General features: G+C 43.8%; 1 protein-coding gene across 1 annotated transcript in view; it reads left to right on the forward strand.

Annotated features, from left to right (window-relative positions):
• The window catches only part of OGG1 (8-oxoguanine-DNA glycosylase 1), a 42,818-nt gene extending 39,216 nt beyond the window's left edge, over positions 1-3,602 (forward strand). The window contains 2 exon segments of the mRNA XM_087372356.1: positions 2,916-3,126; positions 3,233-3,602. Of these exon segments, the coding sequence (XP_087228482.1) occupies positions 2,916-3,126; positions 3,233-3,469 (448 nt within the window). The 3' untranslated portion in view covers positions 3,470-3,602.
• Positions 3,603-18,944: the final 15,342 nt, after the last annotated feature.

The raw sequence follows: 18,944 nt of genomic DNA on the forward strand, positions 1-18,944 counted from the left end.
AGTGACTGGTGGGATTGTGATAGAGCGCTGTTGACTATCTGTGGGCGCTGCTCAGTGTGATCTCCTAGCATTGGCTTTGTGTCAGACTAGGGCTATGGTGACCCCTGTTGGTTGCGCTCTAATCTTGAACATGGAAGGGATGTCTCCAAGTATAATATGCTCTCCGTCCTTTGTCGTACATGTCGCGTCGTCGGCTCCGGGTCCTGTTTGTGTCGGAGGCCCGCGGGGTGATAAATTGTGTGGTTTGGCTGGAAAAACTCTGTGATCATACTATGAGAAGACTGTTAGTGCGCCCCGTCCCTGTCTCTGTGATCTAAGTAAGTGCGCTCGATGTCTAACTGCCTCATGGATGAAGGCGGCCAAACATCTCTGGTCTAGGAAGGCAAGGAAGCGAGAGAGCAGCCCGAAGCTATCTCTGAAGAGAGAGTAAAAGCGGCCTCGGATCTTGTAGTACACTGGATATCTGAAGATGAAATGCTCCCGTGATTGTACAAGGTGCATATGCGCCTCTCGTTGGGCACTTCTCAGCTCGTCCACTCTCAATGCGGAGTCGATGTGAAGAAACCCAGAATTGCCCAATAGAGATCCTCAATGAATGGGCGTCAGAAATACATAGGTAGTGATCTTTGTAGAAGCCAAGCTTCATCGGGAGCACACTCGGTTCCAACCAAGTCCGGAATGTGTGTAGCTATAAGAGGTCCTTGTGTATGACATGGTTGACCTCATGATACCTAAGTGGGAGAAATAGTGCGTGAATGTTGTAGTGGAAGGAGAGAAGTGTATCCATGTGGAGCCCCAATCTCTTGAACCACCTGCTTGTGTGTGCATACCGGCATCTTTGGTCACCTTCCTCTACTAGGGCCATAGAGGACAGTGCTAGGCATGGCAGTTTGGTGACGTCCTAAAGTGCGGTTCATGTACCCTGTGACATGAATATAGATACATGATGACCTGGAATGCTGCATCAAGTTGTAATGGAGATGATCCAAATCAGTGTGAATGATCTGGTGGGGAACCGATGGCTTATGGCGAATCATTCGTGATAACATGAGAACTTGGGAGACGCTCCACCCTAACCCAGCTTGCCTCGTCGGTCTCATCGTAAAAATAGGACCTGAAAAGAGAACCCCTAGGTCCAAGGTTCACCTTCAAATCATGTGACTCACCTTCAAATCATGTGACTCACAAAAGGACTCTGAAGGCCCTCTGCAGAGGAGGATAAAAGCACCACATCATTTGCGTATAGCAAGATCTGAATCAAAGTACCAGCAAGGGAGCATCCAGCCCTTCCAAAGTGTGCATAAAAATCTTGAGCTCATCTATAGAGGCCAAACAGGGTGGGTGAAAGAGGACACCCTTGGCTGACCCCGATAGTACTCATGATCTCCTCTGTCCATCCAGCCCTTGTCCTAACTCGGCCTGAGACTTTGCATTTGGGATTAATATCCTAGCCCTGATCCTAGCAAAGCTCTTTAATAAAGTTGTCTGCCTTGGCTTTCCACGCACCTGGACCCTTAACACCACTTCACCTATTCCCAAGGCAAGGGATCCCATGAACTACAGGACCATCATGATTGGACATGTCATGTCCAAGATCTATGCATCAGTACTTGATACCCAAGTCAAATGTTTCGCAGAGATGCAGGGGCTTAGAGCAGAGGGGTTTATTGTTGCTTTGTGGATTTCCACAAAGCCTTTGATACTGAATTGAGTGCATAAACCCTCATGGTCTTTCGCTCGGCCATTATGAAGCTTCAGCACGGCGTCCTTAATACCACCCTTAGTGAAAAGAGTGCAGGAGGTGGGTCAAGGTAAGTGTGAGAGGTCAGGAGCGGGCTGATGTGTGTGTAAATATCTCCTTTAACAAAAAAACGTGTGTGTGTACACACACAGACACAGACACACACACACACACACACACACACACACATACATATGTATATGTGTGTAGGTATGTATTATTGAGGATGGGATGGCTCAATACTCTTTGGAGTTATTCCTTGAAGGCAACACCAGATAGATTGCCTCTGGCCTCTTGCACGTTGGACCAGATGGACCCTCCTCCCTCGTACACAGTCAACCTCCCAACAACCACACACACACACACACACACACACGCACACACACACACGCATGCGTGTGTGTGTAACATATACATATACATATGTTTTTGTGTCTAATTCTAATGTCAGCGCCATATGGCTGATTTCAGCGGCTTCGATCCTGTTGCTGCAATGCTGCTGTTACTCTCAGCCCTTTGGCTGCTGCTGCACCTGTACCCGTGTGTGCTGTTGAGTGTGGAAGCCATGTGGCAGCCTGCGTGTCCGTGGACCTGTTTGCTGCTGCAATTCTGCTGTTGTGGGCTGGAGGCTGCCACCTAGACAGCCATGCCATGGGCTATGGATGCCCATGTCAAGGTGGCAAGGGGGGTGGAAGACCTTGGCATGTGGGCCAGCTCACGTGATGGTGATAGTTAAGTGCCGGTTAATGGTTGCTTCTTGTAATGTAGAGCTGCCTTTGATGTTCCTTGCATTTGCTGAACCTTGCAGATGGTTCTATGATGGAAGGATGCTCTTAAAATCTGTCATATCTATAGAAAGATAGCACATGGTAAGAATGATTAGCAAAGTGTTTTCCGGTCATGCCTGGGCTTTTTATCAATGTAGAATTAGCAGTCGGAATACTAATTTATGAATTTGCAGAAACATTGACGAGTATGGCTGTTGTCTATATGGAAAATTTAATGTGCGTTGTGAATTATTTTAAACCAAAGTGCAAATTTTTCGTCTTTGATAAAAAGGACTTGAACTAGATATTTTATGAAAGCTGTTAAAAAAGAAATCATGTGCCTGGATAGACTTGGGCCATTTTTTGTCGGTTTAGCTGCTTACGAGTTGGCTAAGGAAATAATACAGGGCTAAATATATTGTGGGAGCAGTGAAAGAGCTACAGACGAAGAAAGGTGGTGGTGAAACATGGCTCTTTTCATTGAGAAAGCACAGTTTGGAGGATGTCCTTGAAGAACTATGTTCTCTCCCTGGAATCGGGCCCAAGGTGGCAGCATGTGTCGCCCTTTTTTCTCTGGATCAACATCATGCAATCCCTGTGGATACACATGTTTGGCAGGTATAAGCTTCACTATAACTGCAATTGTGATTCTCATAAAGAAAAGAGCTTTTGTGGAGTCCATGCTAGTGGTACTGTATTCCTGAAGCCAAATCTCTCCTCCCAGATAGCCACAACTTACTTCACTCCGGAGCTTTCACATGAACGTCTGACGCCAAAGCTGCACACTGCTGTTTCAGAGGCTTTTGTGAAAAGGTTCGGCAACTATGCAGGCTGGGCTCAGAATGTACTCTTCATTGCAGAGCTGTCTTCTCATCAGTTACTCTTGCCACAACATCTCCGTACAAACAGGGAGGAGAAAGTGAAAGGCAAGAGGAAAAAGGCCAACATAGTTGAAAGCTGATTTTTAATTGCTCTAATGCATCTATGACCCTTGACCTAAATTTAACAGGGCTATTTTTTTTCTAACCTGATCAGTTAATCGATGGTTGAAAATTGATAGTGTTAACTCAAGTATACATTACTTTTGTAGCTTGTTAAGGCATTAAGAAGGATTTGGTCAGGCTGGAGAATACTGGCAGTTGGCCTTCCATTTTTGGATTATCTGTGATGCAAATTTGTCTGATAGCATTTCATGGGGATGGAGGTGTTAAATATTTGGGTCCGGACAAAATAGTATCAGTCTCATCATTATCTTGCAATTACGGTTTGCTTGGTCTAATTTTTCGAAGGATCACGTCTTGGTGCCGTTAAATAATATCAACTGTCTTGAACAGCATGGTTGTTACCATACAAATTCATTATATTGGTTGGCTGGACAGATATTGATGTGGTCAGGTAATTTTGATGCAGCAGCCTTGTAATGAAGGGGAAAAATGGGGTTAATTTAGGGGTGCTTTAGTGAGGGTCAAGGGGATAATGGAGGGGAAAGCCCTCCACTCTTGTAACACTTCTGATGTGATAGCTAATCCTATTGACGGTCCTCCTTCGTGCTACTTGCTGCCTACTCTCTCTGCCTCCCCCAATCTCTCTCTCTCTCTCTCTCTCCTTTCCACCTCTTCCCCTCTCTCTCCTACCCCTTCTCCTTCCTTCTCTTCCTCTAATCTGCCCCTACCCCCTTTTATACAGTGGTATCGAAGTTATCTGGCACCTTTGCTATCCCTTTCACCCTTCATTCTGCGTTGTAGCAACACGCAGCACCAACGCCAGGCACGACGACACACTTTGGAGATGACTTGTTTGAGGTAGGTGCGAGTCATTTTATGGTCTCCACAAGAAGAAATCTCCAACTCGCTATTTGACTGGAACAGCTTGAAAGGCTATAAGCTTGCACAGCCAACGACGAATCAAGCTATCAAAGAACGTTGTTTTCAATGAACTAAGTAGAGGTGTGGTTTAGCGAGCTTGACGACCAACGCCATTGCCAATGACAACCCGACAACCCCGACCACAGAGCCCTAACATCTACCTTCAGAGAGGTCGCTTAGCCTGAATCTGGTCAGAGATGAGTCTCATCGTGCTGTTCACCGTCGAGCCATTCACATGGAGTGGCTGTACATCGTACAACAATTGACGACCAGTTTGAATCCTGAATCAAGCTTCATCGCATCAGCGTCAGCTCTTGGAATCAGTGTCAGCCCTTGGTCGTGAATTTTTGAATCAGAAAAGAGGTAGCCTCTCGAACTAAATGTCGACGCGCCTTGTTGCTCATGCCGTCTGATAGCGTTATTGGAGATATCGGGTTCGAATCCCCTTCAGTGCGTTGCACGTAACTACATGTTGGTCGGCCGTCGCATCGTGTCATGGATACGTTGCCTTTTGTCATTTATTGGGTTATTTTTACTCGGGTTAGTACAGTTGGTTAGGTTTGGTTAGGTTAGGTTAAGCTAGGTTAGGTTAAGTTAGGTTAGGTTAGTAGGTCTAGGCTAGGTTTAGGTAAGGGTTAGCTAGGATTAGTTAGGATTAACTTAATTAGGTTAGGTTAAGTGTCAATTGGGGTTAGGTTAGGCTAACTATCCTAAGGGTCATAGGTTCCCCCCCCCCCCCCCCCCCACCCCCAACACACACACATAAGAAAAGAAAAGAAAAAACAAAGTTTCCAGCCTATTTGAAGAGCCTTCCACATATCGGGTCGGACTTGTTTGGGCTCCATTTTGAAGCCGCCTCATCGACCTTTCTCTCGAGCTTCTATATCAACATTTTCAGTCATATCTATCAAATTGGAATGGTCCTACAGGGAGCTAGACTAGTGCATTGCAACTTCATCCTCGACCTTTCTTTCACTCTCCATTGCATTTAGAGTTGTGAGGCAAGTAGGAATTGACAGTAATCCAACACTCGTGCATGTGTTTGGCACAGTGGGATGGCGACTAAGCTTTATCACAAACCATGGGCCAGTCAAATGCCTATGGAGGAAGTTTTGGACAGCTTATAAAGGGAGTTGAGCAGCTTGCAAAAAGGTGACGGCACCTTCAACGTGAGGATGATGTATAGCCCAATGGAATCCTGTTATTTTCTCTTCCTAGTACATAGCCAAATCACGCTTCAAAGCCATTGAAGATGCCCATGTATGCAAGACAAACATTTGGTTATTTTCAAGCGATTAGAGTTGCAATTGCAAAAGGGTTTTGTGGGGTGGTGGATCAAATAAAAACAGCAGCCCACATGATGGAAACAAATATCGATATAGCAAGAGAAAGAGGGTTGTTATATTAGTTTGTAGGAACAATACATTGCTCCAGATGATGCTGGCGGTTTAGCATAGTAATGGAAGGAATAACTATGTGCAGAGTGATGGAACAAGCCTAGATAAGAGTGACAATGAAGCACACCTGATGGGTGAAAAGATAGATCATGAGCCAAACAATGATGAGCAAATATATGACAAAATATAAGATGCAGATGTTGACAAACACGGTAAGGACTTGGATGCGCTTACACTTGATTCTTTTGGGCATGCAAACTTTGAGGACTAAGTTTTCGAGGCGTAGGATATGGAGACTTAAGTTTGCATGCCCAAAAGAATCAAGCGTAGGATTATGGCAGAGATGACTTGCTTAGTGGTGCTCAGCTTGCAGCCAATATAACATGTACTATCTTCTTACTACGAAAGTAACATGGATAGCTGACCCTTTTTAGCTTGAAGCAAATGGAGGTCAAATAGGATCTGGCATTTGCTTGTTCATGTGGAGGAAAGTGGACAACAAAACAAAATGTATTGTGTAGAACAAAACGCGCCGGGACAGTTGGAACTCATGTGATTATGGATGATAATCTTGCTGGGATTGATTACCACCCACATTAGGAAAGGAGAAGTGGGTGTCCACTATGTTTGACTATATGATGGAGGAGTAGCTGTATCACATGATGGGCTCTCAGGGGATTGACATTTGGCTCAACTATGGTGACTCCACCACTTTATAGCTAGGTTTCTCCATTGAGAGGCTAGGCATAGGGTTCACAATGGTGTAATTGCACATGGGACCAAAGGTGCATTACACTCAGGTAAAGTGTCGATCACTCTACTAGTGCAAAACCAAGTTGGGGTAGAGGATAATGCAGTGGACCCTCAAGATAGGATTGGAACCTGTCATGCCTTTGGTATGACGATGCATAGTGCGGACTACCCTTCCAAGCCCTCCTCAAAATCACAAAAGTTGACGTGGTGGTGTAGACTCCTACTCATAAGCAATCCTTGTTCTCCCAAGCCCCTAATAAACTGCTAGGAGCTTTAGAGGGTGGTGGTAGAATGGGTAGTGGACTCTCTTTTGATTCAGGAGCATATATTTTCAATAGTAGATGTCAAATGCTGACACCATCTCTTGCTAGGGAGAGGTCCGAAGGTGGTGCTGTCTCTGTCTCTCCCAAGTCTAGGTTTCGAGGGCTTTGGTCACCGACAGTCGTGTCATTGCTCATTGTAGGATAAAGCATGGAAAGCAAATCTTGTGTGGACTTATGTGAGAGAGAGGACTTGGTCACAATGAATAATGGAGGCTCGCACCTCCAAGGAATTCAAGGGTTTAGAAGGGGGTTGCAAGGTTCAGAAGAGAGATAGGGTTGAGAAGGCTAACTAGGAGTTCCACGATTTAGAAAGGGTTGTCGGGTTATGAGGAGTTCAAGGTTGAGGAGTGGAGATCTAGTCTCCTTGACGACTTCAAGGGGTAAAGGATTGAGGAGGAGGATCAAGGGAGGAAGGAGGAGGTGGAGGAAGGAGAAGGAAGAGGGAGGAAAAGGAAAAGGAAGGAGAAGTAGGAGGAGGAGAAGGAGAAGGGAGGAGGAAGAGGGACGAGGGAGGAGGAGGAGGAGGGAGGAGAAAGAGGGAGGAGAAGGAGGAGGAGGAGGAGATGGAAGGTAGAAGTGCAAGGGTAAGGGCATGCTAGCACACGGTAGTGTATGGGAGCATGGATGCAATGGAGATCAATCACATGAACACGATAGTGTATAGGAGCATGGATGCAATGGAGACCAATCACATGAACACATAGTGAACTTGAACACTACACCCCAAAGAGTGGGAGATTATTTCTATCGGTCGGCCTCTACACAATTCATAGAAGACTTCTTGGTGGGACCTGCTTTGCTTGGGTAGGAGTCTCTACACTTTTGGTAGGAACCTCAAGGGTGGGACCTCTTTTGTAGGAGACCTCTTTGGTAAGAGTGTCTACACTTTTTGGAGGAACCTCAAGGGTGGGACATCTTTTGTAGGAGACCTCTTGGGTAAGAGTCTCTACACTTTTTGGAGGAACATCTTGGGGTCTCAGTACTTTTTGTAGGGGTCCTCAAAAAGTGATGGCTTTTAAACTTTCTCTCTCTAGTTTTAGTATTTCTCTCTATAGATCCGGATTTTGCAATTATGGTGGAATATTTTCTAGAGAGAATTTTGACTATCCTCTTCCATTATGATTCATCATACCATCTTTTAAGATCAAGATATTACAAGCGAAACGTTGGTGTGGCCCCCTGTGGTATGCAAAAGGATAGGGGTATGCATTTGAGTGTTTTGAAAGTGGTGGTAATAGATGCTGGGTTCCGAGGGCTTTGGTCACCTACAGTCGTGTCATTGCTCATTGTAGGATAAAGCATGGAAAGCAAATCTTGTGTGGACTTATGTGAGAGAGAGGACTTGGTCAGAATGATTGATGGAGGCTCGCACCTCCTGGGAGTTCAAGGGTTTAGAAGGGGGTTGCAAGGTCGAGATAGGGTTGAGAAGACTAACTAGGAGTTCCACGATTTAGAAAGGGTTGTCGGTTTATGAGGAGTTCAAGGTTGAGGATTGGAGATCTAGTCTCCTTGATGACTTCAAGGGGTAAAGGATTGAGGAGGAGGATCAAGGGAGGAAGGAGGAGGTGGAGGAAGGAGAAGGAAGAGGGAGGAAAAGGAAAAGGAAGGAGAAGTAGGAGGTGGAGAAGGATGAGGGAGGAGGAAGAGGGAGGAGGCAGGAGAAGGAGGAGGGAGGAGGAAGAGGGAGATGGAAGGTGGAAGTGCAAGGGTATATGGAGTGCAAGGGTGAGGGCATGCTAGCACACGATAGTGTATGGGAGCATGGATGCAATGGAGATCAATCACATGAACATGATAGTGTATGGGAGCCTGGACGCAATGGAGACCAATCACATGGACACATAAGTGAACTTGAACACTACACCCCAAAGAGTGGGAGATTCTTTCTATTTATCGGCCTCTACACAATTCGTAGAAGACTTCTTGGTGGGACCTGTTCCGCTTGGGTAAGAATCTCTACACTTTTGGTAGGAACGTCAAGGGTGGGACCTCTTTTGTAGGAGACCTCTTTGGTAAGAGTGTCTACACTTTTTGGAGGAACCTCAAGGGTGGGACCTCTTTTGTAGGAGATCTCTTGGGTAAGAGTCTCTACACTTTTTGGAGGAACAGCTTGGGGTTTTAGTACTTTTTATAGGGGTCCTCAAAAAGTAATGGCTTTTAAACTTTCTCTCTCTAGTTTTAGTATTTCTCTCTCTAGATTTGGATTTTGCAATTATGGTGGAATCTTTTCTAGAAAGGATTTTGACTATCCTCTTCCGTTGTGATTCATTATACCATCTTTCAAGGTCAAGATATTACAAGCGAAACTTTGCCGCTACTCTACACATAGAATGATCTCATCTTCATTGCCTTAGACTGTGCTTCTGGCCCTCGTTGCCACAGGGTTAATAAGTGTGGTCCCCCACAGTATGCAGAAGGATAGGGGTATGCATTTGAGTGTTTTGAAGGTGGTGGTAGTAGATGCTGATGATTAGTGGGAGATATTGAGAGCAGGGCAGTCTAGATGGGCATTCGATCGGGATAGCTCTTGCTTATAAGCAACAATGGCTTGCTTTTTAGAGGTGGTTGATGGAGAGCCTCTTGGATGTAGACTCTTAGATTCTTGGAGGAGACTTTAACTTAGAGTTTGGGGAGGATGAGCAAGGTGGGGCGTCTTCCTCAGAGATGCCAATAACAGAGAGAGTATGTGGGAGCAGTTTATTTATAGGATATATGGCAGAGACCCTTGGCAAAAGGCAAAATTCCTTGGACTTCTAGGCAGCCTTTGCTTCTTTTTTGGTTAGCATCAGCATGATGAACTCTTAGAGAGGTTCGAAAGGGTTTTACGTTAGGGACTGGGCAATGCATGGGGGAGGAGCTACTATGGCAAGATGGCTAGCACCACAATGTTCGACCAATTCCTAGGTTATTTTGCATCTAGAGCATCCTTGACGAGGGAATCCCTAAAGGGGGGTACGCATTCTTGATTCCTTGTTATAGAAGCAAGATGTATAGGAGGTAGTAGGAATGATTTGGAGATAGTCGGTTGATGGCCAAGACGGTTGGGCTGTTTCGGTAGTAGATGCGGTCCAAAGGAGCAGCGAGGACTTGCGGTCCCAGGCTTTGCATCAATTCCACCTAACTCCAGCCACATGAACTTTGAGATGAGACCCGGCCTCCATTGAGTGCCTCAACGAGTAGGACCTAGGGTCACAGTGGCTTATAGATAGACATGAGTGCGTGCAACTTGATCTCCAGAACATGGGGACCTGTGATGGGGAGTTCTTCTACCATTCCTCTAGAGTTTGATGGGTGCAAGAGGGTAACAAAATGACCAAGCAATTCTTTCAGGACATAGGACTTAGGCTAGTGGGATCGAAGCTACAGAGTCTAAGAGATGTGGATGGCTGCATGCATTTGGACCCCTAAAAGATTCTCAAGATGACCACGAAGTTCCACAGGAGTTTGTTTCATGCTAATGAGGAGTCCCCACCTGTGCTTGCAGCCAAGGAAATAGCTTGGGCCCAGATCCCAACAGAGCAAGAGAGACAGTTAGAGATACATTTCACAAATGAGGAGCTCTCAGAGGTCCTTAGGGCCCTCCCCTCGCAAAAGAGCACTGGAGAGGATGGTTTGTGACACCGATTTCTTTAGGTGCTTCTAGGAGCACACTCTACACCAGGTCCTTTGTTTGGCTAGCTTTTTAGGAGATCTTTGATATAGGCTCTTTATCGCAGTCCTTGAGCCAAGGATGGATATGTTTGAGGCAGTCGATCAAGCGAGGGATGTCAAGTGAGCAAGACCAAATAAGTGAGCGAGAAAAATCGAGCAAAGCAAAAATGGTTGGGCTACCAATACATAATCTCATTGTATGTATGTACTTATCATTAATAAATATTTATAGTGCTTCCTCAACATTGAACATAATTATAACATAACATTGCAAGTGCACATTAGTAATGTGTTCTATATTCTATTAGATGAGTTTAAATAGAAATACTTTGGCTATCAATAATAGGTACTATATAGTTGAAGTGCATCACTTGAGAAAAACATAACCTCACTATATGTATGTACTGATCATTAATAAAGCTTTATCGTATCACCATAATTTTGAAAACATAAGCTTGTAAGTCTACATTGGCTACCAACATGTAGTATATATTTTAAGTGCATCATTCAATAAAAACTTCAACAATGAACATGATCATAACATGTTATTACAAGTGGCCTTGGTCTAAGTCTAGTGTAAGAAATTAGCAAAAATTCCATTAAATTCACATTTTGATGGATAAATTTTTTCTAAACGACGTAAAAGCTCATGATAATCATCTAAATCATGCCTTGCCATTCGTTTTGATATGTAACATGATCCCATTTGGATTTGTAATTCAAAAGATACAGGACATCGAAATTCTCATCTTTTGGGCCAAAAGAGGGAGCGCGTTAACGCACTGCTTGTGATGCCAAAATTCTCATCTTTTTGGCCAAAACAGGCAGCGTGTTAACGCGCTCCCGCACCCTCTTTTGGCCCAAAAGATGAGAATTTCAACGTCCTATATCGTTTGATTTACAAATCCAAAGGGGGTCATGTTACATATCAAAACGACTAGCAAGGCATGATTTAGATGATTATCATGACCTTTTGCACCATTTATTGAAAATTCATGAATCAAAATGTGAATTTAATAAACAATTAGCCGATTTCTTACATCAGATCTAGAGGAAAGTTGACCTAATAGGGACAATCCCAATATGTTGTCTATTTTGGATTCTACCATTGATTTCTATAAGCAAAGATTGATTTGTTTTGGAAATAAATTCATTTTAAAGAAAGGGATGTGCTTACTCTTTAGATTTTGTTGAATTGGTGGGATGTAAGAGTGATTCGTTAGGGAGGGTTTTTCTGCAAACGGAAAAATATGGGTTTTGTTCCAAGAGTGAATAGAGTCTCAAAAACCAAGCATTTGCACATGCATGTAATGTGGACTATTCCATTCAAAAAGTCCTATGAAACTTTTGACTTGTCTGGAAGATTTCATTGGTGATCTCACTTATGTTGGTGGAGAGAGACAACTTGATTATGGAGGATTACAAAAAATCAAATGAGTAAAAGTGGGCGAAGATAGGGTGTATCTTTACTAATGATGCCTTGGCAATGACATAGGTCCAACTCTCTCGACTTTTGAAGAACTTATACAATTACTAAAATAAGTATTTGTCAGTCTATTATTGTTCTGTTTTGATTGTTTTTTTTTGGCTTGCTCACTTTTTCTTGCTCACTTTCGCTCACTTTTCCTCACTCGCTTTTGGGTAATCCTTGATACGTTTGAACTCAAAGGGGTGGGGGGAGACAGAACCAACTTACGATAGCGGAGGCAAATCACTCTATTGGACACCGTGTTCTTGGACAAGTTCTTGAGTTTACGGCTTTGGCCCCATCTAGTCGACATTATCCATGACATGCAGATAGGGTTTGTTTAGGAATGCCGTATACTAGACAATACCGTCACCTTTTGGGAGGCTTTGGATTGGGCTCAAGAGAAGCCATAGCCTCTTGCTATCCTTCGTTGGATTTTGAGAAGACATCTGATAAGGTCGAGTCGTCTTTCTTAGAGGGAACCATGTAGCATTTAGGCTTTTTAGGAAAATAGATCAGAGGAGTCTCAGCCTTCTATGTAGGAAGCTCTAGTCAGATGCTTATCAATGGCCATACAAGCGAGGCTTCCTTTCTCTTCCACTCAATTTGATAGGGTTGCCCATTGTCCCTTCCTCTTTCTTTTTGTAGCACAGGTGATGGGTTATTCCCTGTGCTCTTAAGCCAGGGCCCTTATAGGGATGAGGCTATCAAGTCCAATAGGAGGAGCTATAGGACCTAAAGTACGCAGATGACATAACACTTTACATGGATGGTTTGGCAGCGAGCCTTGTGGTGGCTAGGGAGGCTCTAGCCACCTATTGTGTGGCATCTGGCACTAGGATCAATTGGCCAAATCAGTTGGTTTTCTTATGGCAATTGAGGAGGCCTAGAGGATTCGAGATTGGGGGATAGCTCTGGGCTTCAGATGGATCCCGCAAGGACAAAGAGTGAGATATCTTGGATGCTAGGTGGGTATGGACATTTTAGTAGAGCAACAGATTGCCTTGATATTAGAGAGTGTGCATGCAAGCTTCTATATTGGAGCTTGACCAAACTCTCTCTGGCAAGTGGGGCCTTGGTGGCCAACCAAGTCCTCATTGCCATATCCTATTACTACATAGCCTCTTGCGGGTGCTTCCATAGGGGTTGCATGGGACAGCTCAAATGCTTGGTTTACAGCTTCTTACAGCGGGATTGGATGGCACTCAGAACACTCGAGCCAAGGTGGTGTGCCAGAATGTGATTATACCACATGCCTAAGGGGTCCTTGGCATCATTGACCCAGAGATGTAGAGCAGAGCACTCCTAGGCAAGCTGGTGGTCCGTGGTCTCAATCAAGGTTCTGATCCTTGGAAGCACTTGCTTCAACCAGGGCTTATCAGAAACACTCCTTGCATAGGTGGACAGTGCTAGTAGTCCTAGAGGCTTTTGTCATCATTGGGAAGGGATCTCTCTTGATGATAAGCCTTTTTAGAGTCTAGAAGTACTTGTCAATAGGGCTTATTTATTGACATACCAATATAGCATGAGAAGTTCGATCTCAATAGCCAACCTTTTGGCATCTTGAGATCCGAGACTTGGTTGGATGTATGCTCGGACAATGGACACATATTAGTTAGGCACAGTGGGATAGTGGTCTCGTGAGGTCTTTCAATACTTGGGAGACAGCTCCTTTTGGACGAGGAGTCCAAGCAGTAGGCACTCTCACACCTGCAAGGGGTGGGTACATGGTCGATAGAGATAGACATAGTGATTCCAAAATGTTGGTGGGAGGGATTGAGCACTACCTGGACCTTGCATCTTTGGTCGAGTCAGCTCTCGAGGACTAGAGTGCCTTTTAGGGTGTCGTTCCTTCAGCATCATAGGGCTTCATCCATCACTTGCAACTTGAGGTAAGAGCTTGGAGCCCGTCTCGAGAGCACCATTGGGTTGAGGAGGAGGGTGACGATATCTCTCGCTTTTGGTCGGATCTCTAGACCAGCCTACGACCACAGAAGATCTCATACTTCTTCTTGATGATAGCTCATGGGTGCTTGCCTGGGTGCTTGCCCAGCGGCCCATGGGTAGAGCAGATGTGGGTGGATGGTAGCTGCTAGGGCTATATGGATAGGGTGATCGAGATGATACCTCACTGTCTTTAGAGATGCCTAGTAGCACAGTGGATTTGATCAGTACCTTTGAGGATATGGGCGAGCACCCTGTAGATGTAGCAGGATTTCACTTCGGAGATGGTGGTGGAGAGGGGACATGCTTTCTGGATAGATCTAGCCGCTATAGTCTTCTGGATTTAGGGCCAACATGCAGCTAGGATTGACACATATGAGGTGATGCCTCCCCGCCACGTTCACCTAGAACCTTCCTCCTACCTTCATTAGTAGAGGATAGGGTCTGGGAGATAGTTGCTAGCATCACTATCTGGAACACACGAGTCACTTGTTGTAGCTTGTTGATGGGAGGTCAACAGATCCATTTGGTGGCTTCTCTTGTCACATTTGGTAGGATCTCATCTACACCCTACATGCCATTTGGGAGGATGGGACTTTCAGTTCTAAAGCGGTTGCCAAAAGATGAAAGCATTTTTGTAACGACATTTTTAATCCTCATCACAAGAGGTATTTGCTGGTTGTATAGTCCACCACCTTGGCTGCTAGCTCTTGCTTTGGACATGCCCTAGGCAGTGTGTTGGTTTCTTTAGAAATAGGTTGCTTTCTCTTATGAGATGATAAAGATTCCTTCAGATCTTTCCCATGGTCAACACCTTTTGGATTTGCTGTTGTTGATGTGTATGGTTGGTATTTCAAAGCATTAATAGAAGTTCCTTTCATCGCCAAAAAAAGGAGTGGAGAAACTACACCTTTATGGAAGGCATCAGACCATAGCTATAGTACCATAACAAAGTCAAGGGAGGGGAGGAGGAAGTGCAGAAGGATAGAGTGCATAGCTAAAGGAGAGTAGAGAGTAGAGGGAGGAGTGATAGCACAACTAGAGGAAAATGAGTAAAATTTCTAACTAGGTTAGTTGGAATGAATTGAATATATAAAACATTTGTTTAGGGTTAGTTTTAGGGCTTCTAAACCCCCTTTTTTTACCACAGTAGGTTAATCCACAAATGCACATGGTGTTTAGTACATAAAAGCTTGAATGGCAAGTTGAAATGATGAAGACGCTATCTCCCTTGACTCACAAATTGAATGCCACAAACCAAATGAATCTTATATCCTCAAAAGGTACTAAAGTGCATCTCTTTCTTTTTCCATGAGCCAATGAAAAATCTTTCGTCAAGTCTTTCTTTGCATACTGCAAAGGCCATGAAACACATGAAGATTCTTTCCTTAATATCTTGTAAGTCTCTCTCTCTCTCTCTCTCTCTCTCTCTCTCTCTCTCTCTCTAATATGTGTGTGTGCGCATGCACGTGCGCGTGTGTGTAGATAGATAGATAGATAGATGGATAGACACATTCGCATCATTTACGATGTGAAACAGTAGCTAGCATTCTACGAGTCTAACACCCAGTCCTTGTTCAAATAGGCTACACTCAGGGCACAATAAAGACTAAGCATTATAGTGAGAATTTCAAGGACTACTCAAATAGATCTTTGGAATGGTATGACTACTCAAGCATCAGAAAGAAAGCCAGGGACAAAGAGACAATGAAATGCCTGGTCTTACCTTTCCGGCCTTGTCATCCTTATATATAAAGAGACAGAGAAATATATGTCCCAAAAGCCATTTGGCGTCACCCAAGACGATCTTAAAAGGAAAAATCATGCCATAAAAATCCAATGGTACCTCGTTTTTCATTTTAAATTTAAAAATACTTATAAAGTACCACAAAACATATATATACACACACATAGACAGACGCGAGGCAGCATGTAGAGTAGGTGGTAAGGACTGTAAGCAAGACTCCGGAGGTCTTGGGCCTATCAAGGCACAACATCTTGCACATCTCTACATTCTGTGGTCTTCTAGGCCGGCTCCAGAATCATTATTTTCAATTTGATTAGGGACTAGTAGGCTAGAGACATCCATATAAGTAGCAGTGTGTTGACTAGTAGCTTGAAGATTGTACTAGCTTCATGACGAACTAGTTTGATAGCATTGCCCTTGGGAAGGGGGGGAAAAACTACTGGAGGTAGGCATTTAAAAATTAATGTGGGATAGAACGATCATAGGCTCTAATACCATATTGGAAGATAGGGGTGAGAGAGAGAGAAGTGCACATTGTAAGACGGTTCATCGTACAATACATTGGAAATGAAGATAAGATGAAGACATACTTGAACTCTCTAATACTAGGGTTAGGGTTTGTCCTTAGGCAACAACATTCGGATAAACTCTTGGCCGTTTCATAATCAGGTTGCCAGGGTTTAGATCAATCCGTGTATGGTGAGGAGACTGCATGATTGTGGCCTATGTACATGGGTGGACCTTTGGAACTTGATCATGTCTTCTTGGCGTAGCTTGGAAGGGATAGATAATGTATATCAACTTTTGGCTTGCAAGATTTTTTTTTGAGTCCAACAATTGCTAGATTGATTCCCTATTGGCCTACTAGCATTACCTTTGCTAGGTCATATCGTTTGCAGGGTTGGAAAAATGCACGAGGCAAGAAGATCTCCCGATTGAATCATTTTAACTACTCGATGCGTACTGACCTAGAGATTCCATAGCTTAGCTTAGCGACCTGTTGCCCGCAGAGACTCGCCTAATGTATGATTAATGCATTTGAAAAGGGTATGGAATGCAACACCATTCCCTCAGCTCAATTACGTGATGTGGTGGTGAATTACAATTCACAAGATGCCCACAAAGAACGTGTGGGGAAGTGGGAAGACATACCTACAACCGGTTCTCTTTGCTTTGTCAATACCGAAAATCATCTACATCTCTTTTGGTCATGTTGTGAAGTGCCTGGTATTTGGCAGAAAGAACATGGATTGTTAGCCAAGGCACACGTATATATTCCTTGTCGTTGGAAGATTGTATTGTTGGGAGATTGGGGATGAAAGACTATTTACCAAGTGCATATACCTTGGTCCGTGCAACAGTTTTGCAACACATTTGGTATTTCCAAAATGCATTAGTCTTTCGAGGAGTTAGGCTAATGTGGGCTTGTTTCAGTTTATTCAGACTATTTTTTTGCATATCTTGCTCCAAGAGCCCACTTATAATGTGGGCTTTAATTTTTTGAAAGCTACCCTTTGATTAGAGGCTACATTTGGAAAAATCTCAATTTTATAATAAAAATTTCTATTTTCTTCGAAAAAGGATACAATTTATAGCGTAGTGGGGATAGAATTACAAAGATGCACGACGAAAATGGTAGATGTTGCAAGACAATATCAACTCAAAATTATGTCAAAAGCTCTTCAAAGAAGGAAGTCATCGTGATTTGAAAATTAAAGAAATGAATGGCGCAATATGAACACAAACCATTTGGTTGACTTGCTTTGACATTATATATGAAGAGCAATTGCTACACGAATGGAATACCCATAGAAATTGAATTTCATTAAATCACCATAACCAAACTATTAAGATCATTAAGCTAACATAATGGTTGGTGGCCATAGCTTAGGGTCTTTGGACAAAGGCGTGAACAAGACAACCCACAACTACAATCTCCTAACCACTCAATTTGTTCAAAGAAAGCTATTTTCTTCAAGTTGGGCACAAAAAAAGGGGGAAACAACTTGTTTATAAGCCCTCTTTTATATTCATCGAGAACCAAGTATCATGTTTTGTTTATTTTGCATAGTGATACAAGTGCACTTCAAGTCTATAAAAAATCTAGTCTCTTAAACCTAAATATGGATAAAGTTCACGTGCGTGAGAGAGAGAGAGAGAGAGAGAGAGAGAGAGAGAGAGAGAGAGAGAGAGAGAGAGAGTTGTTGACTTTACTCACCAACCCAATGTTGTTTTGGCAATGGCACCTCTAAAGTAAGGGTATAGGAGAGGATAATTTAACCTTTCTTATGGCTCATTAAGCAATTTTTTGGAGATGCAAGTTGTGATGTTCCAAAGTACATGGAAAATGGAGGCAAGCATGTGATAAGAACGTATTCAAATCCAAAGTGAATTTTCAAAACTTGCAACTACCTTCGAAGAGTATAATTTTGATTTTTCTATCAAAGGGAGGACCTTTTTAAATGATCAAAAGAGAGTCAAGGTCGCTTCCCAACAAGTTAAATGGAGCTCTTCAGAAAGTTGTATGAGTTATCATGACTCATAAAGTCTCTTCATGGGCCATGTCTTAGCATATACATGCACCTCATGTACAAGTTGCATGGTATTGTTTAGCACCTCCACCATGAAAGACAAATCTTTTATAAGAAATCTTCTCTTTTAAAAAAAAATGTAAATAAACTTTTGTGTTCTTTAAGTTGCACGCATTGGATTTGGCACCTCAAGGATTATAAAGTTGGGCCAATGCCGCGCCCTTATAATTTTGTCAATGATAAGTTGTACCAAAACAAATATTCAAAAAAGGAAAGGAAAAGATGTGGTTTTTCAAAAAGGGCAAGTGGCACGATAGGGGCAGGTGTGACGGAGATGAGGTGACACGTGTGAGGCGTGCGAATCTTCCAGAGGGGCAACGCTGAATGTGGCGGGCGGGAGGCGTCTTTGGCTGAACCGCCAAATAGGTGACGTACCTTCCATGTTTGGGGGTCCCGCCATCTTGGCGCCGCCGTTTAGCGACGAATTGCATTTCCCGCGTGCGTACCCGTCCTGGCGCTTCACCACCTCCCATCACCTGCCGCTTTGCTTTGCTCCCTCCCGCCGCAGACGGCCATCTGGATCCCTTTCTTTTGCTTTCCCCATTATTTTGTGAGCGCTATCCCGTTTCTGCTAGGTCCTTGAATGCCGCAGACCGTCATCTCGCTCCTTTTTTGTGGGCCGTTATTGGATTTTCGTTCTGCCGTGACGTCAGTGTAGGTGATTGAATTCGGTAGGCAGCGAGCTGTTGTCGGGGAA

Source organism: Dipteris shenzhenensis, chromosome 3 (assembly GCF_047967505.1).
Source record: "Dipteris shenzhenensis isolate YYH24624 ecotype China chromosome 3, Dip_SZ_1.0, whole genome shotgun sequence".
Lineage (NCBI taxonomy): Eukaryota > Viridiplantae > Streptophyta > Polypodiopsida > Gleicheniales > Dipteridaceae > Dipteris > Dipteris shenzhenensis.